Source organism: Pseudomassariella vexata, assembly GCF_002105095.1.
Source record: "Pseudomassariella vexata strain CBS 129021 chromosome Unknown BCR38scaffold_13, whole genome shotgun sequence".
In the NCBI taxonomy this organism is placed as follows: domain Eukaryota; kingdom Fungi; phylum Ascomycota; class Sordariomycetes; order Amphisphaeriales; family Pseudomassariaceae; genus Pseudomassariella; species Pseudomassariella vexata.
The window spans coordinates 240,846-266,009 of record NW_024467968.1 but is presented as its reverse complement, the minus strand read 5'-3'; the positions used below and the strand labels follow the sequence as shown (position 1 = coordinate 266,009).

The 25,164-nt window shown below is 51.2% G+C and overlaps 9 protein-coding genes across 9 annotated transcripts; 4 read left to right on the top strand and 5 right to left on the bottom strand.

Moving 5' to 3' along the window:
• Positions 1-52: 52 nt before the first annotated feature.
• Positions 53-498, bottom strand: BCR38DRAFT_488550 (uncharacterized protein; the record flags this gene model as incomplete). The annotated part of the gene is made up of 2 exons (XM_040864286.1): positions 53-216; positions 294-498. 2 exons carry the CDS (start codon positions 496-498, stop codon positions 53-55), a joined length of 369 nt encoding a protein of 122 aa, XP_040712093.1.
• Positions 499-1,946: 1,448 nt separating this feature from the next.
• Positions 1,947-3,032, top strand: BCR38DRAFT_444747 (AAA domain-containing protein). The gene has a single exon (XM_040860958.1). The coding sequence runs from the start codon at positions 2,127-2,129 to the stop codon at positions 2,820-2,822; it is 696 nt and encodes a 231-aa protein (XP_040712092.1). The 5' UTR covers positions 1,947-2,126; the 3' UTR covers positions 2,823-3,032.
• A 258-nt stretch (positions 3,033-3,290) lies between these two features.
• On the bottom strand, positions 3,291-4,930 carry BCR38DRAFT_58745 (Maf1 regulator-domain-containing protein). The gene is made up of 2 exons (XM_040865497.1): positions 4,757-4,930; positions 3,291-4,666 (listed from the first exon to the last, which is right to left on the bottom strand). The coding sequence occupies exons 1-2, from the start codon at positions 4,760-4,762 to the stop codon at positions 3,572-3,574; spliced, it is 1,101 nt and encodes a 366-aa protein (XP_040712091.1). The 5' UTR covers positions 4,763-4,930; the 3' UTR covers positions 3,291-3,571.
• A 1,080-nt stretch (positions 4,931-6,010) lies between these two features.
• On the bottom strand, positions 6,011-6,682 carry BCR38DRAFT_351084 (AP complex, mu/sigma subunit; the record flags this gene model as incomplete). Its single annotated transcript, XM_040856621.1, has 4 exons — positions 6,011-6,040; positions 6,132-6,406; positions 6,471-6,588; positions 6,647-6,682. Coding segments are annotated over 4 exons (459 nt in total), but the record flags the coding sequence as incomplete, so codon positions are not given.
• Positions 6,683-8,006: 1,324 nt separating this feature from the next.
• Positions 8,007-9,028, top strand: BCR38DRAFT_460232 (glutamate-cysteine ligase modifier subunit; the record flags this gene model as incomplete). The annotated part of the gene is made up of 2 exons (XM_040862390.1): positions 8,007-8,032; positions 8,086-9,028. 2 exons carry the CDS (start codon positions 8,007-8,009, stop codon positions 9,026-9,028), a joined length of 969 nt encoding a protein of 322 aa, XP_040712089.1.
• A 130-nt stretch (positions 9,029-9,158) lies between these two features.
• BCR38DRAFT_444740 (Serine/threonine-protein kinase BUD32) lies at positions 9,159-10,330 on the bottom strand. The gene has a single exon (XM_040860957.1). It carries the CDS (start codon positions 10,050-10,052, stop codon positions 9,189-9,191), a length of 864 nt encoding a protein of 287 aa, XP_040712088.1. The 5' UTR covers positions 10,053-10,330; the 3' UTR covers positions 9,159-9,188.
• Positions 10,331-11,067: 737 nt separating this feature from the next.
• On the top strand, positions 11,068-11,721 carry BCR38DRAFT_307268 (uncharacterized protein; the record flags this gene model as incomplete). Its single annotated transcript, XM_040854626.1, has 1 exon — positions 11,068-11,721. A coding segment is annotated over one exon (654 nt), but the record flags the coding sequence as incomplete, so codon positions are not given.
• Positions 11,722-13,070: 1,349 nt separating this feature from the next.
• On the top strand, positions 13,071-13,720 carry BCR38DRAFT_460229 (AhpD-like protein; the record flags this gene model as incomplete). The annotated part of the gene is made up of 2 exons (XM_040862389.1): positions 13,071-13,614; positions 13,680-13,720. The coding sequence occupies 2 exons, from the start codon at positions 13,071-13,073 to the stop codon at positions 13,718-13,720; spliced, it is 585 nt and encodes a 194-aa protein (XP_040712086.1).
• A 2,256-nt stretch (positions 13,721-15,976) lies between these two features.
• BCR38DRAFT_58656 (uncharacterized protein) lies at positions 15,977-20,052 on the bottom strand. The gene is made up of 2 exons (XM_040865496.1): positions 16,958-20,052; positions 15,977-16,904 (listed from the first exon to the last, which is right to left on the bottom strand). Exons 1-2 carry the CDS (start codon positions 19,687-19,689, stop codon positions 16,094-16,096), a joined length of 3,543 nt encoding a protein of 1,180 aa, XP_040712085.1. The 5' UTR covers positions 19,690-20,052; the 3' UTR covers positions 15,977-16,093.
• Positions 20,053-25,164: the final 5,112 nt, after the last annotated feature.

Here is a 25,164-nt window from a genome sequence, read left to right as displayed (position 1 = left end):
GTCACCGACTTGATTTCTAATCCGTGCACTCATAGCCGGGTAACAGAGGAATCTACCCCACTGTCCAGGCCTTCTCCTCGGCCGTAAGAACGTTCAAGGCGAAGAAGTGCAGAGAGTCCTCACGGTATCTGTCGTTACTCCTCCGCCACTGGGAAACCAAGTTGATTAACTCAAACTCGGATACCCCTATGTCGTTCCGGCCGGCTAGTAGTTCTACTGCATCAAAGTCGTATCCGCCCAAACTCATGCTGTGGATGACTTATTCGCTACTATGAAACGGCTCGCTTCCGCACGAAGCCGGTCGAGGATGAAAGGCGCCGCATCTTTAGTTGGCTGGGGCGTTCTGCCGATTTTGGCGGGTACCTTGATCCAATTCACGTAAACACACGGCGAGAAAAGCCGGTTGCGTCCCTGGCACGGAGGGTTCATCGGTCCGGCCACCCTCACCCAAGGATGCGCTGGTGTTCTTGAAAAGTAGACTAGGGGATCATCGTCCATGATGGCAAGACCGCCCGTCATATGACATGGTAACTTTCACCACACACTCCCCTTCCTTTAAGACACCGCAGGTATTGCAGACACTACACATTAGCCTTGAGTGAATATGAGAATATGGTACCTCTGCTCGACGCGCTTGTTACGCATCTTGGTCGACTTACACTAGCTTGGCTACTTTCCGCTGCACGGCTTCCAAGGATCCCACCAGTACTTTCTCTGCGAGGTCGAGTACGTTGATGTAGCAGAGGAACCGAAATGCCGCGCGATCATCTCGAGGTGCTGGGGCAAGGAATTCAAGATGCTCTTGCGGTTTCTTCAGTAGGATGGATGCTGGGATGCCGAGGGACTAGGGTAGTAGAACGATTTCGTCATTCAGGCGGTCCGACGCGTATGGCTAGGCCAGCAGCGCAGCCTTCGACATGGTATTTTAGCGTTGTGATAAGTAGTCAGCTCACCTTGGAGTATTCCACCACAGATAAAGACAGTTCCTTGAGCCCCTCCCCTCACACAAGCTTCTTCGTCGACGTTTGCAACCGCAATACCGTTGCACCTTTCCTCATAGCTGGATCTAAAGTCACTACGCCTCTGTAGCCCTGATACGTAATCTAGAAAATTGAAGGGTTATAGTGAGCGTTGCGAAAAGTAAAAGTCAGACCCAGTCTCTAAATTAATTTCTATACGAACAAAGGAGCTATCAAGCCGCATCCCTCCGTAAAAACACAAGTCGTTCGTCTCAGTATCGGGAATCTTTTCATAACGACCAGGGACAGGGACTACAAACTTGTCCCCAAGCCACGGTGAAGAGGAGTCCGATACACTTTGCGTTCTTCGCCACGGTCTCCGTCTTGGTGAAATCACTCAGTGGTTTTATTTTCTTGGAAATTTCATCTTTGGGGCAGGCCATGCGGAAGCACGTCCGAGACTGGAGTTGGCGGTTGTTTTGCCCGTAGAGGTTATACTGAACTCACTGCCGCGGGACGCCCACCCCCAGGACACAGAATATGTAGTCGATGCATTACTTTGGAGTCGAGGGCGTAATCACGCCGTCGCCGGTTTGGGATCACAACAAGGGCGGAGGCCGGCAAAGGACATGAGGATGGAGTTACTAAGAGTATAGCCCTGAGGAGCATGGCTTGAGCTCCATGCCTCCCAGCTGCTGTATGATTTATTGAATTGAGCCTCTCAAAATTTGGAAGCATATGGTCTTTACCAGGCCCTTCCCGTTGAGTTTCTGCAGCTTGGGCAGGTTCAGGGCCTGGCGCGCCCACTCACGATCATCCAGTGTGACAGGCACTCTCGGGATGTGCTCATAAGATTGGGGGTTCCCTGTCAGCATCTTCACAAGATAGGACAATGTAATCATGCTCTTATTTGCACCCAAACAGTCGTTATCATCGAAAACAACGATTTACTGTTTTAGATTGACCAGGACAGCGCAATGTCAGCCACTGTTACCCAGCAGCCAACCCCCACGTGTTGCAGCGCGGGGCTCTAGTTACCAACATACGATATGACTCACAGTATAAAGGCTGATGAGCTCACCTACATATCATCACACATACCTATCGGAATATTGAGTTGGGTTTCCATTATTACCAAACTCAGAATCTTCCAGGGGTTATCCCGCAATGAACTTACCAAACATCTACATAATCGGTGCCCAATGCACCGGCAAAACCACCCTTGTCAACGCGCTGGAGGCCTACTTCACCCACCAACACCACAAGAACAGCGTTCCCACCAAACCTAGCTATCCTGCTCCAAGTTTCATCGAAGAAGTAGCACGCACCGTCCTTAAAACCCACAACTTCGCCGCACACGACATCCGGACCTCCCCATCACGCGCCCTCGCCCTGCAGACTCTTATCCTAGAAGCCCAGTTTCGTGCCGAGCGGCTCCATCTGGCCACCGCAGAAGACAACGCCGAGGACAGTTGTTCTTCACCATGGTTCATCTCAGACCGCTCCGCCATAGACCCAATCGTCTACGCCCTTCGGTACGTCAGCGAGGACGCCGCGCAGGAATTGTCCGCCTCGAATGAGTGGAAAGAGATGAGAGCCCTCATGGCTAGGTCTTTGGTCATTGTCTGTGAGGCTGGGGCGAATTGGTTGGTGGATGACGGGGTGAGGTTGATGCCCTCGGGTGAGGAGTGGATGGAGACGCATCGGGATTTTTGCCAGGTGCTTAAAAGTGCTGGGCTGAAGTATGAGATTCTGCCATGGCGGATAGGGATAATGGATGAACGGGTTAAATTTGTTTTATCAAAGTGGGAAAGACTGCTGACAACACAAGAAAAGACACTGGCTAAGTTAGCAGCTGCATAGAACAGAAAAGTATCTGCTACATTGGCTCGTGTCTGGTGTGACGTGGGGATTGTTGGGCTTGCCGCAAGATCGAAGATGTTAGTTTAGACACCTCTTCGCATTCGACACAGTATGAGGACCCTGTCACAAGAACATTAAGCTGGATCAGCGAGACAAACAGGAAAAGCCGGCAGTTTTCGAACCTCATATCATGCGAGAGCAGAAACGCTATGAGGGGAAATTCATTTCAATCCATTTAAAATTATGTCACCATACAGTAGGCGTAATTTGGCGGAAACGCACCGCCAACTAAATATCGCCATGTCCCATTCCTCGAACGTCCAAGTGCATCATCCAATCATCAACTACCCATCCCATTCGAAAGGCAAAGAGCAAAATAAACCTGGGGGTATCTAGAGCGCCTCATCACGCGCTCTGATAGCCTATCCAGAGCTGCTTCCGATACGCCAAATTGCCTCATGTGCAACGCAACGCAACGCAAAGACTTCAAAGGAAATTGTCATCATGAGCTTCCATCCAAGCCTGTGCAACCCTGGCCTTGACCGAGTGGTACGCCTCCTTCCCGGTCAAGATCAAGGTTACTTCTGAACCTCAATCCCCGTCAAACAAATCAAGGCTGGTCAGAGTCCAATGCTGGTGTTGAATCCCATCCAATGGCATCATCAGACACAAAAGCTTCCGAAACGTCATAGCTCCTAGTTACCACAAACGGGTCATTTATATAACACCCAAACCCTCCACTCATCATCTTACTCGATGTCCATCCTGGATGCAATATCCTCACTGACGCCTCTTACCGGACTTCGCGCGATGCTTGCTTCGTCGCTCTCATCCTCACTATCCTCCTGGAAGTACTCATCGTCGCTGGCCTCGGGACTACTGGGTGCATTGAGCGGGTCAATATCCACATCCTCATCTGGATCCCACATGATTGCGTTCGCCTCATTATCATCGTAGTCGTCATCATCATCTTCAACAGTAATGATGGTGTCCGCATAGCGATCACCCAGCCAAAACTTAGCACGCTTATTTGCGCCTGACGAGAGCGTAGCGGTAGCCTGGCGCTTAGCCACAGAGCTACTTCCGCGACGCATGCCATGTGGACCTAGTGCAGGTGAATGCACGATGGCAGGTACGCCCCTGACATACAGGTAGGCCACACGCTTCAGCGCCTTGTTGAAGAAAAAATAATGCATTCGCCAGATGGCGGATTCCTCGCCATCAAATGGATCATCGGCGGGCTGATAAGAGAAACACGTGCAGTCTTTAAGCTTCATCTCTTTATCCATCATGGACCACATTTGTGGACCCCATGCCGGGCTGCTGATGGCGTGACCGCCATTTGGAGCGGCGACAGTGGCCGAATGCGCCGGGTTGTACGCCGAGGTTATGTTAGGCGATAGGTGAGTGGCCGCGTGAGGGCGCACATTGTTCAGAGTACTGTCGATTGATGCCATGACTCGAGGCAGATTCCACTCCTTACGGAAATCGTTGGGTCGCAATACGTGTGAGAAGTCGTAATCTGGATGACTCGCGTTGAGGGTCGCGATCAGGTAGGCAAAGGTGCGACGACTTGACGTATCGGAGAGGGATCCAAAAGGACTTGAGCGCGACAAGTTGAGCGATGCTTCCATCTTCTCGCGTTGGGGAGGCGACAAAGAGGCGCCGAACTTGAGTAGTGCAGCATGTTGGGATTCGAGAGAGCGGTCGATATTCTTGTATAGCTTCTTATCGGATCCTGCAGCTTTGGTCGCATACAAATCGCAGCCACCAGTCACGCGACAATCAGGCGTTGTGAAATTGAGCGCCGATGTAACGATGTCGAAATCGCGAAGCGGAAGGAACTAGAGATAAGCAGGTCAGCGCAACGTCACCATTTCCTTACGATGCGGGCTTGATGTCGGGTTGCCGGATCTGAACGGCAGGTGACGGACCTTCATCTTGATGATGGGGATTGTTTTGCAATCTCCGATGATAATTCAAGGCTGCGAATGATCGTGTGATGCAGATGTTATGCTTCAGGGCGGTGATGACGTCTGCAAGTTCGCAATCGATGCGTACGACCAGGTGAATTGTACGTTAAGAGATTGAGGTCGATATAGCAGTAAAGTACTGGGTCAGAAACAGATCCAATGGAGAAATCGAAATGCGAATATCAATATTTGTAATGTTGATGTCGGGTTGGCAAGCGGCGTGGCCTCTCGTACAATGTAGGCAAATGCACCTATGTCGGACCCTGCCGATCAGTTCAAATAAGATAGGCTAGACGGTAACCGTCTAGCAGGAAGAAGACATCACGCGAAATCGAAGTAAATATGTTGGAGAATCGGCTGTTTGATGTTTGGCGATAGACAATATTGGCGGAATGTAGTGAAGGTGGAGAGAAGTACGCCGGACGAATGTTGGCAATCGGCCGTGGTGGTGGTATTGTCTGACAAGCATGGGGTGTTTCGTAGGGGGAGGGGGGATGGCAATGCCTTGCCTTGCTGCTGTTGCCAACTCCCTCGCTCCTTCCGGCTTGGACCTTGGTACCCGGGTCGCGGGGGTTGATCCAATTGGAGTCGGGTGGGCGGCAGCCTCCACTCTAGGAGACCACCCCAAAGAGACCACCCCAGGAAGGCCGGCGATGAATAACGTTAAACGAATGAGATGACCGTAACTTGACACAAACATCATTGCCAGTGACAAAACCCTCCTGATCATTTGTGCATTTGGTGATAAGGATGATATGCTTTCGTCGTTCTTTTGTCAGCAGTCACCTTGACACTTCAACGCCTGTTCAAACTTCCCAACGATATGCGTCACTTCATCGCTGTCTCTTTCTTTGTGTCGTGATTCAGGTGCCCCGCCAGAATTGTTTTTCGATATGTCCAACTTGATGAGGTTTCGAGAACGAAATGGTTTGTTTTCGCCGCTCTTGGCACATACTCTGATTACGGGACCTTGTCGTAAGACCGCAGCTGCAGTTGAGAGTAGCCAAACCATGGCATCCGACGTTTGTCTAAAGCCAGATCCCTTGTCACAGCAGTCCGTTCTTTTTCAATGCCGCTTTGAACTCTTCGGAAATCTGTGGCCACCATCATATATGTTTATTAGCAAACTCAATGTTCCTTTATCTTGTGTCGAACGCCAGCTCCTAGACACCAACCCACAGCCCCAGTTCCTTGTACCATATACAATGTGACTCGCTACATGATTTTCGTGACCTCGTCCTCGATCTGAGTGAGAGAAAAGAGTGTCAGCGATTACCGAGACCCTCCGAGACAGGAAAGCTGTGTTGAATGAGTAAAGTCTGTAGCATCAGCTTACCTCCGTGTCCTCAAGCGAGTCTTGCTGCCCAATGCACCGCAGTACGGCCTTCTTGCTGCTTTCCTGTAATTCTCCCGCCAACAGTATCTCGTCGAGAATGTAGTATGCCTTGGTGAAGGAGAAGATGATGTCGAGCTCGCAGACACTGCCATAGTACTTGTCCATCTGCTCGACGTATCGGTGAATGATCTCAAGGGTGATCAACTCGTTGTCGTCTGAGTCGCAGCCGGCGATAAAGAACAGCGATGCATAACGACGGTACACAATCTTGGTATCTGTTGCAGAGGCAATGGTCAGGAAGGTCCAGATTGATTTCCAGTGACATGTTGGAGAACCAACCTTTGTATTCAAGGAAGTTGCACATCCGAGTTCGCCTGGCAAGGACTAGTTGAGAGACATCCTTGACAATCTTCGCCTTGTCCCTGGGAGACAAGGTCGTGAACCATTTTGCAAGACGCTGAGGACTGTTAGTTTGCGAAGCTTTTATCTAAAGTTGAGGATTTGCTTCAGCGCACCACTTTGCCCTGCCTGGAGAGCAAGATCAGGTAGCTGTCATCTTTCAGTTAATTGCCAAGCTGTGGGGCACGATGGAATGCCATACTTGATAGCCATGATGATGCTTTCACATCACCAGGAGAATAAAGAATCTGAAAGTCGCCTCAAGGGGGAAACAGGTTGCAAAAAAGTTGGTGGCTGCACTGCAATCGAAGTTCAGTTGTTCTGCCACTTGGGTTGGTCACGACGAGCAGGTAAATCGGGATTGCCAGGATGAAAGGGTCCGGTCCGGCCGGCACTAAGCTTTCGCCGATGGGAAAGTCACCAAAAACATACGCATGTCACTTCCTTTATTGGAATGTTGCCATATTGACGTTGCAGATTTCACAACTTCAATATGAATGCAAACCTTGAAATAATGGACAGACCAATAAACTTACTTGCCCATCTTGAAACTAAGAGTCTATCGGGCCTCTTCCTCACTGAAAGATTGGGAAACCCCGCTGGTTTCGTTTTTTGAATGTGGTCATTGCAGACAAAACTGCGTCTCTTCATCGCTGTCTCCAAATCTCCAACACGCCATGCAGGTAGGATGGGATGCATTTAGGATTATCTCCTAGGCTTCCCAATGGCCCTCGATGCTGCAAGTGTACGCGATAGGAAAGTCAATCTCTACTTCCGCTTGGCCACTCCACTAGCATCCGCTCAACTTGGCCATGAGCAGCCTCTGGCGTCTAGACAAAAACGGCAGGAGAACGAACGATGGATCATCAGATATCATACCTTCACCCCACGACGTCCAGAAACATGGCAAACCACGGGTCCATAGCAGCATATATCCCCCCATTATTAGCTTGGGTCCACATCGACGAGGTGCAAATCCAGGACATTTATAGAAGGGCACTATGGTTTTGACGCGGGGGTCGTGAGCCAATTCCCTGAGACAATGGGTGAGAGAGGGCAAGTCTTGACCTCTGAATTACAAGATGGCCAGTTTGTGAAGAGATCGGTCCCATTCACCCAACTTCCCTTAGCCTGCAAACATTTCCATACCAACAGCTTCTCTACATCTACTTAACCATGGCCTTCAACCCTGAATTCCTATCGTAGCCTGTCTTGCTCCTCGACTCAGACACTCAGACACTCAGACACTAGGACTCTTTCGCTCTCCCCGACATCGCCATATCATGATAACCCCACTTGGCCCGGAGAAAGCTTCATAATACACTTGCTACATGTAATTTTAGCCCCTCAGTCCTAGAGCGCCAATGACCCGTATTATATATCACCAGCATCAGGAAGTGCTTTGCAGCCATCATAGAGCATTTAAATCACTTGTGCGCATATTTGACACCTTGGTTCCGTCAGACTTTGGACGACATGACGCGGATAGTCCTATCAACGGGGTACGTGACGCTGCCGCAACACCCAAAATTCGTATTACTAATGTCGTGATCAGGAATATCATCTCGGGCGGCCCCTCCATCATTCGCAAACCGGGCACGTACCGATCAAACCTCGAGTTCACGAACAGTCTGCGCAGCAATTTTCTGGCTGCGCAACAAGACTACGCAGCAGAGCTGCAAAACGGGAATGGGAATGGCAACGGCGTGAGCGGCTACCATGACCAATATGCGCAACCGAACGGCAGTCGACCCGCGACAGAGGTGTGGACCGAGATGGACACCGCAACATCCACATTATACGTCCCCCGTGTCGATTGGTCGAGCGGAAGTTTGCAAGAAGACAGAGAACAGTATGAGATCACGCTGAAGCTATTCTTCCTGCCCACTGCGCCGGCAAACGAGCGAGCGGCATATATCAAAACGGCGCTGCAACTGGTCACAAAAGAACTTGGCGTTAGAAGTGTAGACCTCCTGATCGCATCTTTCCCCGGGGTATCATTCGAGGGCGACTGCGAGTGGGAGGCAGACAAATTGAACGCAAATATGGGCAACGACGAAGAGGAGCTCACGACGTGGCGCGAATTGGAGGCATTGCAAAGCGAAGGCAAGATCCGCAAACTGGGCATCGCCGAGTTCGGCACCGAGAAGCTGGCACGATTTATTAAGCAGGTCAAGACCCGTCCGGCGGTTAACCAGATCAACGTCAAGAACTGTTGCAACGTACCGCCGCCGTTGACGAAACTAGCCAAGGAGGAGCGCATTGAGCTTCTGACCCATGGGGATTGCACAGATATCCTCCCTAGTGGCACACTGCGGGAACTGCTTGGCCAGGGACTCCAAGGCGCTGGTGTTCTCGCCGATGGTGAGAGTACTGGTGGTGGGCTTAGGGGCAATTTGATTCCCGAGTGGGTGGTCAAGTATACAGCATTTGTAAAGGACCGGGGTGTCATTGAGAACAAGGGCTACTTCGCCGGAGCAGAGCTGGTCGAGCACTGATAGTCCCCAACCGAACATTATCTCGGTGTCGTATACTCGGAGTCGGATGGCATTTGATAGCAAATATCGCATAGAATGGCATAATTTCAGGTTATACACGATGAGCATCAGCAAAGTCGCAAACGGCAGTGTGTCATCTGTCGAATGGGGTGTATTCTGTCTATCCCAGCATACTTCTCTTCCTTCCTCTCATCCTCACGTCCTCTAGTTTCTTTAACACTATGTTCGCGGTCTTGAACTCTCCCCTGTATGCATCTAGCACCACCTCGAACAGTCCTTCGGCTCTCGGGTGGGTGCTCCCAAATGCGCGCTCCAGCACATACAGATCAACCGCACGATCTTCATCCTGTGTTCCCTGGCTCGCCAACCCAAAGTCAATAATGACAATCTCGCCATCCAGCAGCCCATTCCCCTCCCCATCCGCCTTATGCCCATTCACGGGCGCCTTGCCCTTATCCCACGGCCTCAACATCATATTACTCGTCGTGAGATCCCCATGCACAATACCCACCTTATGCAGCCTCCCCACGGCTCTTCCAATCCTCCTCATGAGCCCAACCAGCTCCTCCCCATCCTCTTTCGTAGCAGCTTCGCGCAGCCCGTCCGCCTTGCGCTTCCGCAGGTACTCGTTCACGGGGACCCGTACTGGCGCACCGGCAATCCACTCCATGATCAGCACGCCCGTACCCTCGTCCACAGCGTACAGCGCGGGCACGGGTACGCCTTCACGTCGGCATTTTTGCAGGATCCGCGCTTCAGAGAGGATGCGGTGTCGCGTCAGGCGCTGATCGAGGATCGGGTGGCGATACGGCTTGCTGGGTCGGTGTTTGAGCGCGCAGGGGATGGAGGGGAGCAGATAGGTTGTCTTATAGAGTCGTCCTTCGGCGCCTTGGGTTATCAGGGTTGGCGGGGTCGTGGTGGGGTAGTTGAGGGTTTGCGGGAGGGGAAACTGGTGTGACTGTGCGCCAGCTTCAACTTCGTCGGCAGGGGTGGCCGGAACCGGGAGTGGGAGTAAGGTTGTCATGTTGCTTTGACAATGTTGCTGCTTCAAGTCTTGCGACTGGACGGTAAGTTTGCGGAAATAGTTGCAACTAGAGCCATAATTTTGGTGATACGACGCCGGTTTGCGCAGACTAATGCTGCGTGTTTGCAGCGGAGTGAAAATGGGCCAGTCATGGCGGCAGCTGGGATTGCCCCGCGGGTTCCTCAATCTGAGTGTCCCCAAATTGGGCTCGAGCCCAGTCGCACGCCCTTCGACGTCAGGGACAAATTCCAGCAAATGACCAACTCATAAATAAAACTGCATGAACAACACCTGGTCACGGTTTCTACTCAACCTCGCCTTCTATTTATTAACGCCGCAAACCCATCCTCATGCTTGTGTATCTTGAATTTTGCGAAACTCGCGGCCATCCCGACTTGAAAAATTCAGTCCCAAGAAACCAATGCGCCAAACTGTAATCGATCATTCATGTGACGCCTGCTGCATATCCTGCAGGGGCATACCGACAGCCAGGCCCGACCAACCGGCAGGTCGCCAACATCGCGCGAAAGGATTGGACAGCACGCCAGTCCGTATGCAAAATGGCGGGTTTTCCAGATTACATCGAGACGCCAGTGGGATCATCTGGGTCCGCTGGGTAAGTTGAGATCGTATGTGAGCCGAGGCGATTTTATCGGCATATCCGCCCTATCCGTGGGGCACCATTTACTCGCTGCCCACATGCTGCCAGTACAGCCAGGAGCTAGGAGCCAGGAGGGAGCGAGCAGCGCAAACAAGCGCAAACCCCAGCCCTCTCATTCCCGGCACACACCATATAGGATGTAACCGAACGGCAAAGAGAAAGGCGACGGAAACAAACGTCATCCTTCTCGCCTCCTCCTCATATTGAATACTGCAACTCACTCTTTCACACCTGGAATATTTTTGCGGTGGTCATGAAACGGTAAGCAAGACTATACTACTTAGTATACTATCGCATGCGTCATTCCATGACCAGTTGCGCACAATGGCGGACCCACCATCGACCGCTCTCCTCTGGGCCTTGATGCTCCTCGTTACCGCCCTTCCTACATCGCAGGTCATCGCCTCTTACACGAGTGCGTACATGGCGGCGCCGCGCGAGATCACCGCTTTTATCGACGCTGTCGACTTTTCCATCGAGGAAAACGAGAGTTACGACCGCGATGTCTCCAGTGTGCCACGACTGGAGGACAAGGTTCGTCTTGGGCGTCTGCTTCGCGAGATACAGAAGGGCAGCGATGACTTGCGCGAAAATCTAAATCGGTTGATGATCAGTCAAGGCGGGACATCGTTGCAGACTAGTACACGGATCTTGTGGGCTGCTCATCGGAAAGAACTCGGGGAAAGGGTACGCAGACTAGACTTGCTGCGCATGCGTTTCCTCGTCGTATACATGGGCATCGTGGCCACGACCGAGCGTGAAAGCCATAATGAGAAGGCAACGCCCACCGACGCAGAGAAGATGGTCCTCCACAGAGATGCGCCGCGGCCGGGATTCCTTAGGAGTTTGTCGCGACATAAGCCGCCTACGAGAAGGTTGACTACACAAGCGATAGGGCACTCAGAGAAGACGGAGCCTCCACATCGGATAGGATGGATGGGCGTTGTTGCCGAACTGCAGCGGTCGCCATTGATGCACAAGAGACGTGCTTCTGTCGAGTCGTCAATGACAGTGCAGTCTCCACTGCTTTCGTCTCCTCCGCTTTTGTCTCCTCCGCTTTCACCATTGAGCAGCCCTAGTCCCAGTCCCATCGGCAAGACGGCATCGATGGCAATGCGGTCTCTGCCGCTTTCACCTTCGAGCCTGGGCCCCAGTCTTATGGGCAGGACAATGTCGATGAGGGAGGCGCCTGAAGGACTTCAACAGCGCACATGATGACTACAACGAATGTCGAACAGAAGACGACCAATTTTTACGACAGATTACGATACCACACGAAATAGCATGACACCAGCGCATTGGATTCATTTACACGCCTGCCTGAAAAACATGACCCGGCGTTATTTACGATCACTTCACTAAAAACCAGATACCCCTATTTCATTTCGACTCCTTTTATTCGCCCCCGGCTTCGGCTACTCCCTTTCTATGCTGATACTTCATCCTTACACCCTTATCCGACTCCATGTCACGTCACTTATGGTTTTTTGACCGCTGATGTAGTATTGCTTCTTTTGATTTATCGATGGAAACTGCCACTGCCTGCAAGTACTGCTATAATATGGTGCATGGGGTTTTTAGCAGTTGGCAAATGGCGTGTGGGATGGGCATGTTTAAAGACCGCTAGGTACAATATGAATGTCTTACCAGATAATTTCAGCCCGACACGGCAGCGGCCTCTTCGAACTTAATCAGGTTGCGGGTGAGATTAGACTTCGTGCAAAGATCAGAAACTGTGACATACGAATGAAGAGAAGAGAAAAAAGAAGAACTAAAGAGGTAGTTGATGCTATAGACTTCTCAAGTTAACTTAGATGCTCACACGGCCTGAACGAGTAGTTTCCACATTTTACTGTAGTCTTGCTCTCCCGACCAATGCTGGAAACAAGTTTGGTTGCTAAACTCCTCGGCGTCACTTGATCATCCATGAGCTAGAAGAATAGTAAACACTTCTCGACAGGCCCACAACATTTGCGCTCCTGTGATGGATCTTCAAACAGACAATATTCACTTCCGGCGGCACTCCACCCCGGCAAAGCATTCACGCGGGGGAAGTGTTCCTCCACCGGCTCCGATATTCGGGAAGTGGAGTCCCACCAAGCCCGAGGTTACGGCGTGATCCCGCTAGCCGCGGTGAATATAAACCCCCTCATCGAAAGTATCCATCTACATAAATGTCGTCCGCCACCCTTCCTTCTTCTTCACTGGCGCGATTATATAGGACTAGACTTAGTCAATTAACCCACCACCGACCATCAGCGATCCAATCAGTATCAATCAGCTTCATCCATCCTCCACCAAAACCAAAGTGTTCTATACCAAAACCGCTTCCCTTCTCCACTACACCATTACTCAAAATGCGCATCCCATACGTCCCCAACCCACCCATCACCACCGATCCGGACGAGCAAGCAATCATAAAACGTATCCAAGACCGGCGCTCCCCACGGCCCCTCCAATCCCTCGACCTAGCTCTCCTACACTCACCCCCGGTCGCCGACGGCTGGAACTCCTTCCTCGGCGCGGTGCGCACCAAAACCACTCTCCCCGACGATGTGCGCGAGCTCGCTATCTCACGCGTCGCCGTCTGCAATCGTGCCTGGTACGAGTGGGGCCACCACGCGCCGCTGGCGGTGCAGGCTGGCGTCAAGGAAGAAGCTATGGAGCTGTTGAAGCGCACGGACTTGGGGGGTGTCAAGGATGAGGAGAGGGAGAAGGCTGGCCTAGGGGAGAGGGAGTGGGTGGTGGTGAGGGTGGCGGATGAGATGACGCGGAATGTGGAAATTAAGGAGGAGACGTTCGAGGAGCTGAAGAAGTGGTTTGGGGAGAGGCAGGTCGTGGAGGTGGTGGCAACGGTTGCGGCGTATAATTGTGTTTCGAGGTTTTTGGTGGCGCTTGATGGTAAGTTGAAGCCTTTCGCTGGTCTGCGTGAGAGAGAGTAAGAGAGTTAAGCTGACGTGATATAGTCGGGGAGAGGAACGGGACGGGTCCGGATGCTGGACACTAGGTCAATGGTTAAAGGCACCGGGACTTCCAAGGCCACAAGAGCAGATCGATGGGGGCTAGCCGGTCATTCTGCCATGCCCGGCCCCCATACCTGGCAAAAGTTGGAGTTGGCTGGCATGTTCAGACTTAACCAAACAATAGTAAAGATAAAGCAGTGGAGGAATAAATCGGTGCAGAAGCTACAGGAAATATGCCTGACTTGTCATATTTTTTAGTTATGAAGTGGAAATCTAACGCCGCCCTACATCCCGTTCTTCCCCTTTCGAATGAAATCAACCTCCCAAGCCCTCCAAGGAAAAGGAAAAGGATCATTAATTGCCCACCTGAACGCCGCCCCGGCAATGAAAATATCCACCGCATGGCTTAGTGCTAATGATAGATGTGAGTCGATAGGTTCCCGCCCAGAAATATAGGCGACCCAAAAGCATGTTATAGCCGGAATCGCGTAATGGTCGTCACCGAGACTGTTAATTGCAGACTTCACCCGTCTGTCAGAGTCTCGACTGCCCTTCCCTTCTGCGTTTTACTACTGGAACTCACCGAGGTCCTGTTTTCACCGCTCCGTCGGTGCTCTCTTGGAGTGGATTGTGAGGTGGAAGGATAGACTGCGATGGGTACGATGCAGCGTTACAATCCTACGGTGAGTACGAAGGGTCGGGAGGAAGGCTCTGACTGGTTGCGGCAGGATAATCCGTGTAATGTTCAACGACAGTTAGAGATATATGGCCTAATGTTTATCGAAGCGTAGAGGGGGTTTTACCCTTCGGGCGCAGTGTTGAGCAGTGACGTTATTGCTAATCCACTCGATAACAGCCCCGGAGGGGCACTCGATATTTTAAATAGGATTGGTGACAAAGTCTCAGGGACAGTCGAGCTAGATATAGGATAACGCCATGTGGACGTAGCAGGTCATTCGGGTTGCTGATCCGCAAATGGTTCGAGATACCGTGGAGGTTGTTGCCACCTGTGATGTACTGAAGAATTGTATGATATCGGCTCCGGTTTCTGTCATGGCCATGGTGCCGCTGTGTCACATGAATTCGGTTAGCATATAACCACGCATAGTTCGGCCCCCAAGTATCATTACACTAAGCCACAGATTAGATCTCGAAATGGGGCTGAAGGAACATATGTGTGAGAAACGGTACCTACATCTTACAATCCATATAGGGCTAGGAGTAGAAGCGGATTTTGAACTCAATAACCATCCGTCTGCAGACGCATTTAATTCTAGAATTGAAGTCTACTTTAAGTGTGTATACTTGGTGCTCCCACCTCTCTACGAACCTGTAATAGATGGCTAAAATAATTCCACTTCTGCCAGATCTACTCCACATGACTACGAAACCTGGCTTGAGGAATACGTGGGCAGTACTAATTATCCCATATATCGATAAGTTCTGGATCAAAAAAGTTAAGTACCCGGGCGGAGTGCTACCAGTTGTCTAGTTACTCTGGCTAATAGCCCGACAATGCTCTTGTCGCTCGAGATATATGGCTATGGCAAGGGTTGGCGTTAAGTATCAGGCACCATGGCTAGGGTTGATCGAACGGTTATCAATAAGGAGGCGGCCTCTACTCAATACGCGTATATTTATGGCGGACGGGGAGTCAATCTGCGTCACTTGGGTTGTCGCGCACCAACCCCTATCTTCTTAAGTACTCAATAGCCTCCATCCAGGACCACTGTTTTCAAGGGTTTGGACAGTTCCCAGGCCACGAGTCTCACCATAGTCGCAACAGGTAAATAAGAGGAAAGTATTTCAAGGGTATAGCAAATACCAACACATCATGCCATCCATAGTCGCGACCCCTCTCCATTTCAGCTTAACATTACGTTAGTATATATCAGCAGCAATTCTTTCTCTCCTCTGCTCTCCCTGAATGCAGCATACAGTGACGGATGTGGTGCCGTGTACTTCCCAGTAGACCCGTCTCTGAGCTCTGTCGCTCTATCGCTTTCTCCTATCTTTCCGTGGACAAACAAAAGCTTGTGTCCAATCCTGAAGGGCCGCGGTGCCCAGTGGCAGAAATGGCAAAACGATTTCCTCCTGTGAGGAAATCGCTCGATTACATGTACTTGAAAGAAACCCCAAAACAAATTCCTGCCTTCCTGTTGCTTGTTTGGGGCAAACACCATTGCGCCTAGCCTCGCTTATGAGAAAAGATAAAAACCGCCCCTTTTTGGAAGTTCCGAATGCGAGCCGCCCTAGTGATGATCTATCTGACTTCGCTCTCAAATCGAGAAAGATGAGCCACATGATTCATTCTTTATATCTAACAAAGGGGAAATGAAGATGATATTGCATGCCGACCTGGGGTTGGTAGTATGTCTCATTGTCCACGATGTCATTGGGCATTTGATGGTGAGACGTCATGACGAAGTGGCAATTGTTGCAACTTTTGCTGGGGTGTACATCCCATTCATCGTCGGTTTACCCTCCGGCTCTTGTGCGGGTAGTGCGGTGCCGTTACTGGATGCATTAGACTCGGTAGAGGGACTGGTATTTCCATTGGGACTCGTCTTCCGACAGAGCGATGTTGTGTCGGGCTCTTCTGGGATGGTGGCGAACCGCTTAAGGACCTTTTTCAGAGCTGGTCTGCGGATTGGTTTCGCCAAGAATTCATCCATGCCAGACTCTATACACTCCTTCATATTGCTCTCTTCCGCAAATGCTGTCAAAGCCACAATAGGCGCCGAGTAACCCATTTTGCGGATCAACCGGGTGCTCTGCAGACCATCCAAGTTGGGCATTTGAATGTCCATAAAAATGACGTCGAAGCGGAAGCCCTTGTCCATATTCGCCTTCACCAGATCGTAGGCTTCTTGTCCGTCTTTCGCGATGGTCACATCGTAGACGTCCTCCAGTTTCAGCATTCTACTCACAACCTCGATATTGGTCGAATTATCGTCAGCTACAAGCACTCGAAGTTTTCCATCGTCCTTGTTCGAAAGTGCGCGGTCTATTGCCTTCATTTGGTCTGCGGGGGTAGGTTTGGCCCCCGGCTGCGGATTCGCGGCGAAAAAAGGTTGGCTTAGCCCAACAAGGCGGGGTTGCTGATCTAGAACCGTGGCCTTGGCTTCCGCGCTCGTACTTGCCATCGAGTTGCGCTGGGTTTCGGCATGTTCGGAGGTCACACTTGGTGGCCTAGACTTCATGCTACTTGAGGCTGTACTTGAGGTCCTGGAAAATGGCATCAGTGGCTGCCGCAAAGGTCAGAAGAGGGATGACCTTACCTGTCCTTCGTGTACTTCAAAGGTATGTGCATTGTGAAAGTTGTACCAACACCTACTGTACTCTTGAGGTCAATAGAACCACCCATTAAGTTAGCAAGTTGTTGACAGATGCTCAAACCGAGACCTGTTCCTCCGAACTTCTTGCTTAGTCCCAGGTCACCCTGCACGAAAGGTTCGAAAACGCGCTGTTGCATGTGTTCTGGAATGCCGGGGCCAGTGTCCTCTACGTCGAATTCGAACATATACGACTTTGCATGCGCCGGAGGCGGAGTCGGCGATCTTTCGCGCACCTGGACGTGAGGTGTTGCTTTGGGATCCATGGGGTTAATGGATAGAGCCGTCCCCCCTTTGTAATGCTGAGGAGTTGCCTGTCCTTTCGAGCTTGTCGATTGGTTGGAGCCAGATCCCACCCTATGGCGACCCCGACCCGGACGATTTGAGGTTTTAGAGAACGAAGAAGTTCTGCTCTCATCGACCGCCTGCTCTATCTCGCCGACGCACCGTATCCGTACAGACACCTTCCCACCCGGCGGGGTGAATTTTAAACTATTACTGACAAGGTTGATGATGACTTGCAGAATCCTATGCTGGTCACCCCAAAGGCACATATCCTTCAGCCGGCCGGCTCCATACGGGCCCATGGCAGGGAGCTTCGGGTCAATAATCTCTGTGCTGTGCCGCTCAAGACTCCGGCCCGGGTCATGATCAGTGCTGAGGAAATGAACAGCGAAGTTGATCTTCCCTTCACGCACTTGCTTATCGAAAATGGTTAGCACCTGTGATCGAATGTCGCCCAGCCGGAACTCTTTCTCCTCGAGACTTAGTTGTTGCCCGATTTGATTCTTGGAAAAGCTCAATAAATCCTCCAAAAGGTGCAACAGTAGGTCCCCCGACTTGTACAAAGTCTTCAGTGACTGCTTGATCCGCAGTATGTCGTCCTCTTCCATACATACGGCACACATCCCCAGAATGCCGTTCAATGGAGTCTTGAGCTCGTGGGAAATATTGGCAATAAACAAAGTCTTGCTCTCGTTGGCTGCTTCTGCAGCCTTCTTGCTGGTTTCGAGCTCATTCGTCCTCTCGGCGACTTTTTGGTCAAGCGACGTGTATTGCTTGAGCAATTCATCACCCATATCGTTGAAAACTTGTGTCAATTCCGTGAGCTCATCGGTCACGAAGTGCCTTTTGTCCCTCACTCTTCCTGGAATCTTAAACACGCGCCTTCTGGGATCGCTATCGTTTTCTGATGGAGGAGGTTTCCGCCTGCGTCGCAACTTTTTCTTCAAGGAAGCGAACCGCAGACCTAGCATTATCTTCTCGGATCTGCTCGAGACGCCGGTCGAAGCAGGGTTTTCGTGATCCTCTTCAAAATTCTCGAGCTCGTCCATATAGTCATAACCAGGCGGCGCAACCGACTTTTCGGTGGCTGCTTTGAGCCGGCGAATGGGCATAACACTGAGATGTGCGCAGGGTAAGATCATGATGAGAACCAACCCTACAGTTCCAAAGACACAACCCAGAATAATGTTGCGAAGCGTTGTGATGGGCGTATACGCTTCGTTCCGGTCTTGCTCCACGATGAGTGTCCAGTTGACCAGGGTCGTCTGTGGGCGGGCATAGCCAACGGCAACATAGACCCCTTCTTCGTTTGTCGAGGATAACATGCTGCTTGCATTATTGATGGCGGGATTCCTATGAGTGAGGACTTTGTATGCCGCAGGGTAATCGCTGACGCTGAATGGTTCGTCGTAGTTCCCCGAATTGTAGTCATGCCGTTTGTGTCTGCTGGGATAGCCAGGAGCAGGCTGAGGTGGGAGCACGTACTTGACCCGAACCGCGGAGAAGTTGTTCGCCGCATTATGAGTTGTGTTCGCCGCTGAGTTATACTTGCTGAACCGATTCCAATCCGTGTCTGGGCCTATAAGTAGCACAATACCCGTGTTACCAAGTCCTTCTCTAGAGTTCGTAATATGCAGCAAAGAGGTAGCCTCGGTCACTAGGGTCATAAAACCAAGAACTGCAAGTGTGTTACCGTTGTCACGGATGGGAACGGTCAAAGACATCAAAGCATAGCTTGCGTTGATGACCAGGGGGCCCAATATCAGCCCTCCCACGGAACTGTCGATTCTGATATCCGGGAATGGTCGAGGAATCGGAATCGTGATGTTTCCGTCCAACGGGTCTGGATCCGACGAGGGAACATATGTGATGTTCGGGTAGAGGGAAGGCGGGTATCCGAAGTCCGTATCTGAAAGGAAAACTTCGGAGCCATTCGGCGCAACGTACGGCAGCAGGATATTCTCTTCGCGGATGCCAGAACCAGTCACGTTGAGAAGTCCTCCATCAGATGCACCAGTCTCATTTCGCGAGTACAATCGTGTTTGTAATAGGTTGGCTGAACTACTACCGGCGTTGCCCGCGTTGAGTGCACTTCTGAGATCGTTTGCGGCTTCAGTCCAATTTGCGCCGGTTCCATTGCCTTCGTAATAGGATCTTAAAGAGGCCTGGATCAGCAGTCGAGTCGCTATGGACTTGGATGTCGTTTGTATCAACTCGATCTGTGAGGATATCTGGGCTGCTTTTAACGACGCCGTCAAAGCCAGGCCACCGCTCTCCACCTTAACGACGAAATTGTTGACGTAGATCCATGTTGGTATCGAGAGAATTGCAAGGGCGACGAGTACTGCGACAAGCACCAGAGCTGCCAGCTGCTCCCGTATCGCGACCCTCATGGCTCTAGACTCAGGTCGAAGTCGACGATTGCGAACGTGGAAGCCGTGTCGTCCAACGCATTCTTTTGAACTTTGTCGATTCCCCAATGTCCCAATTCGTACGCCGGTATTGAGTCGTCAAGATGGCAATGGTGAAAACCCGGTCCCGACTGCCGACCTAAGATCTTGCTCAAGATGATGGCAGTCGCGAGGTGCAGCAGGATCGTTCAGCTTCCCCCTCAAAGCGTCGAATGGCTTGGCCGAAAAAGCGCGCCCACCTGCAGATCCAACGACCAGATGCACAACTACACGCGGGGGGTCCGCAAGGAAATCGAAATGTTGATGGATACAATGGCCGATGAGGGTGGATGCAGAGCGGGTCGAAATCGTGAGGTTCGTCAGGTGGATGTCGCAGGATGCCGCAGCTTCCTGGGCAGATCGGGGATCAACGCAGAGCTGAACGTGGAGTGATCGGAACGAGTAAAGTTCAGAGCTGGCCACCGGGCGTCAGTGCGAAGCCGACAAGTCGCGCCCAAACAAATACTTGATCGAGGTATCGCGTGTTCTAGAGCTGGATAGTATCGATTCCAGCATAGACAGTCTCGCACTTTTCTTGACAAATTGACAACTTGACAGGTCTAGATGAATGAGCGACCTTGCGGCTCTGCACTACGGTTCAGATCGACAGCGGGCTCTAGAAGGGGGAACAACCGCAGGACAGGATTGAACAACCTGCCGACCCGCTAAAATGAGGAACAACCGAATGGGAGGAAAATGCTTCCAACGGGTGCTACCTACCGTTCTGAAGTTGCGTCTTCCTCCCAAGCTACAAATGCACAGGACACAGAAGGAGAAGGCACTTGGCCATAGCTTAAGCAAGACATTGGAAATAGAGATGGAATTATGCCGTATGGAACACGGGCGACGCGGATACGAAGCATGGCTAGTGACCAACAAAAGCCTTGAATTCGTCCATTGTCGTCGGTCTTCTGGGGGATATTGCTTGCAGGGACCTGATCATTTGCCATTTGGGGAGCGGGCCCACGAGACAGGGATGCTTGGAGTGAACCTACGCTGTTTAAGGTATCTGGTCCAAAGATCTAGTTATGACCTGATCCAGGTCTAGACCATAATATGGGCAAGGGTAGGGATACAGGAATATAGCACTGCGACAATCCCTGTGTCTCGCCCCGTTCCCAGCGTTCCCCAGCGTTCCCAGCGAGTGCGAGTGCATGGCAAATCGAGATGCGAAAAGTTACTTTACCATGACGGGTCGGCCTTTTCCTTATGATCATTTGACATACCAAGTTCTTGTTGACGAAGAACGAACAACGACGATGATGAACCTCGTCTTCAAGGTGGAGACCCGACAGTTGACGAGCGAAACAAAGCCACTTGCGCAATGAAGTTGTCGACAAACCACATTGTGCAAACTTCAGCTAATCGACATCAGCTTTTTGCATTATCGATGACCCTACCGCCATCTGCGCCGCCATCATGCACCCTGGTGGAATAATGTGAGATTGCCCATTATCCACATTTCTAAAGTGGATGCAACCTGATTATTCCACCTGTGTGCGCCTTCTATCATGCCAGCTTTGGAGCTGAACGAGCAGTGTTCAAGTGTTGGTTTACACCCAATTTCGCCAAGAGACATCGCATTCTCAAACCAGTCTTCAGCCGAGTCGCTGTGGCGAAGCGGCTCCAAATGAAATTTCAAAAGCCGAGGTTGATCAGCTTCGTGACTCCGCCTTGAACGGGCCGTTCTACGCTACGAAGTGGATGCTGCCGTACGTGGTAGTCCTTGAAATATCTCGCAGGGGGCTCCCAGCAGCATTCGGGGGTCGCGTTTGTGCGAACAACCACCGAATTGGCCTTTACTGTAGCCTTGGATCAGTCTTGCAGCCACTGGGTTTGCGGGCTCATTCGATAAGTCTTTTTTCATGAGTTGTAGGTTGGTGTTTGTATCGCTACCAACTGTAAAGCGGATGGCACGGCATGGCACCGAAACATTAAACACGTATCTGAGACTGAAATTTATCTTGAGTACGTCTCTCGAAGAAATTTAAAAGCACGTTGTCTCCTGGCCTGTCATCCGATGATCGTCTTCGCAGATACGGAGCGGTGGGGGTGATTGCGTGAGCCAGTGATTCTAGTTGTTGTTATGAATTGCGAGTAAAAGGAGTTCCGCTCGTGGCGTCTAGCTCAGTCGAATATACAGAGCGCAATGTCTGCTTGAAGAAGTTGCCGTTCCTCAAATGGTAGTTACGGCGATAAGAAGGCCACGGGCATGGGCCCACTGATCTCTGGACCACGCTGTAAATAAGGTTAGGTTCCGCCACGTCAGCCTGTCTCCAAGGCATGGCAAATGAGCATCAAGGACGTAGGGACTCCAGGAAAGTTCTCATAATGATGCACTCGCCGCTGAGAGAGAAGTACAGACCGATATCGTGCGACTACTACGTGCGTGGTGAACTGTGGCAGACTAAACACACAAGGTGTCATGTGAATAAGTTGGCCATTCAAGTGAACAACTAAAAGTTTGCAATACTTGTAAAGCGTACGTCTTGTGTGTGGTATTCACACGAGCACCATCGATTGTGCTTGCCTGCTTGGGTTGGAATTCATGGCAACATGGTTTCCATAGCGCTTTCCTCTATTGCAGTCTGGCAACCTCAAAAAGTCAGGCTGGTACGCTATGATTCCAATGCAGGAAGTCACACTGGATGTATGAACATGCTCTTGTCAAATCCAGCTACCCGGTGCTACGAGCATTCGTCTCCCAAATCTTCGTTTTCAAATATCCAAACCTATTCGATCCAAGTACCTGCCGTTTTCACCTCTGTATACTCACTAGGCATCTTAAATATGACAATGGCTACTTGTGAAGATCAAGCATCTAAGCCCGATAGTTTGGGTCGCGTCCACTGGGACCTGGACTGATGTTGCCCAGGAGACGACTTTTGACAGGTACCAATCGTTTCGTGAACTTCAACCACTACCGCTTCATCCTCGCCACACCCAATCCGATTCTGATGCGCTCAAACTTGGCTTGGGGAAGTCGGAAGAAGGACTTTTAGCAATGAACGAAATCGATTCGAGCGAGTCCTCCGATGACGATGGTGGCGGTGGTGAGCCCCTCTACACTCCTAATGCGTGACTCCCCTATCTTTGAGTCTTCCACGCTAATGTATGCTAGCTACGATAGCTACCTACGATAGTTCGTTACGCTCGATATTGCTTGAACCGCTGAGTCGAAATCAAACGTTCCGTACAATCAGGACCATCCGGGAAATTCGCAGTGGAAAAGGCTGGGCCGCGCTCTGGCAAGACGAACGCTGAAGCTGAACCGAAAGACGTTCCGGAACCAGCCAACGAGAAGGCTGATATACTGATTAAGGGCATTTGGAACCGCTGCGACAAATTCGTGCTCTGAGACGAAATAAAAGTTCTCAAATTGATAAGTTTCGTGAACAAGGCGGTTGGGTTGTTGGAAAAGCTCGACACTGGTTTCAACAATGGCAATATCCCGACGTTGATGAACGAGCTGGCCCAGGTGCCCGAAAATATCCACAAGCTGAAACGGTAACAAGTCTCACAAATTACCTTTCTTGGGAACAAAGCTCGCTCGCTGTCCGATGTACTCAATCCGAGGATGGGAGAGGTCTTTGATAATGATACGAAGCTGATATGGACCAAAGAAGTGGTCAACCTGGTCACGGAATTGATGTGCTGATAAAGAAGCAAAACTCGCAAATTGACACACTTATGAACAAGGTTGGTCAGATTTCGGAATTGCTCCGGCTTATCAAGAAGGCTGATGGGTTTCCACAACGACTCTCCTCAGTTTCAGAGGTGGATTCGGGTATCGAGAAGAAGTCTACTTGAAAGTATCCATTCTGATGTGTGGCTGGTTGGAAATACTGCTATCAGGTGCGTATGAATATAGATACCTCAACGACCCCACTAACAAGCATTTGGTAGATGTACGTGTAGAAGGTTGTACGTGTAGAAGGCAAGATCTAGGATGATATAACAGGCGATTAATAGTAGAGTATAGCGGCAATAAACTCGATGCAACCAACATCTCCTCTCAGACTCAAGGCTGCGGAGCGTCTTTGATCTTCTGGTACGCCTATTGAATTTGCTTCGTCGCCGTTATCTTGCCCAATCACTTCCTCACCGTAGGCTAGGGATCCAGGCTGAGTTTCGCAAATGCATGCTTTCTTATTTTATTATTAAATACGCCGTAGGCTCGAAGCCCCCGGTACCTCTACTAGTACTCCCGTATGTCAAACCGTGCCCTAATGGCTGGACTAAATACATACGCTGCGTCGTCGGTTCGCCCTATTGGCGACTGCGTTGCGTTCACTACCATACTACGTTGGTTCTCAACCTACCAACAAAGTCCCCCCTGAGAAGATCGATGCTATCTGGGCCTTGAAGCTGTCCGACCCGTCCCTAGCAGCCACCTTACAATAGTCCCACTAACTACTGGTTCTCATGTTGCCGTTGCGAGGTCTCTGCGAGAGTATAGTGGCCGTGGTGCGATGGCGGCCCGTAATCGTTCCCTCGGTCCTTCCAACAGCCCGCAAAAGAGGATTACGTGCTCTGCCGTCTCAGGGGCGTCGCCACAGCGGCATAGCGGCGAGTACACGCCAAAAGCCCCTGTCTTGAATAAGAAGGCTGCTAGTCCTATTTTTTCCGTCCTGATCTGGCACAGCGTAGACGCCTCCGGTCGGTTCAGGCCGAAATACTTGCCCCCTTTCGGTATCTGCATCGAAGGGCCCTCCGGTTCCTCAGCGATGGCGCGTCGCTGGCGATCGTGATGCTCTGCTCCGGTGAGCCATCTCTTCCTCCAGTGGCCGAGGAGGGCAGCCGGAACCTCCTTTTCCTCACTCATCCACTCGGAGCCCCGGGCCTCCTTCTCCATAGTGTACCCTGCCGGTCGGAGTAGCTGCGACGCCTGCTTCCTCTTCGCCGGCCTATCCTGCCGGAGTATATGTGACGCTTTAGCGCTCGCGCTGCGAAGCAGATTTCTCTTCCCGCTAAGCCGTAGCCGTTCTTCAAACTTAGCAGCCCGGGCACTAAGATAGAGGTCTAGTGGCGGGATTGCTGCTTCTGCTTCCAGGTGGCGAACCGGCGTCGCTTTGTGGGCGCCACAGACTACCCGGAGGCACTCGTTCTGTATCCCCATCAGGCTCTTAGCTGTCCCTGCCGGTTCCTCACTTATAGTATGCCACGCAGTCGCCCCGAAGGCGATCGCGCTACGGATAACCACCGTATATAACAGCCTCGCCCGTATAAGATCGCAGCCCCACGACATATTGACTAGCTTTGTCAGGGCTAGCTTTTTAGTTGCCATTTTTGTTTTAACACGCTCAACATGGGCGTGCCACGTCAGTTTGCGGTCGAACCAGACTCCTAGGAACCTCGCTGAGACTACCGGCGACACTGTGGCGTCCCCAAGCCGAATACTTTGCGGCAAGGGCTCTC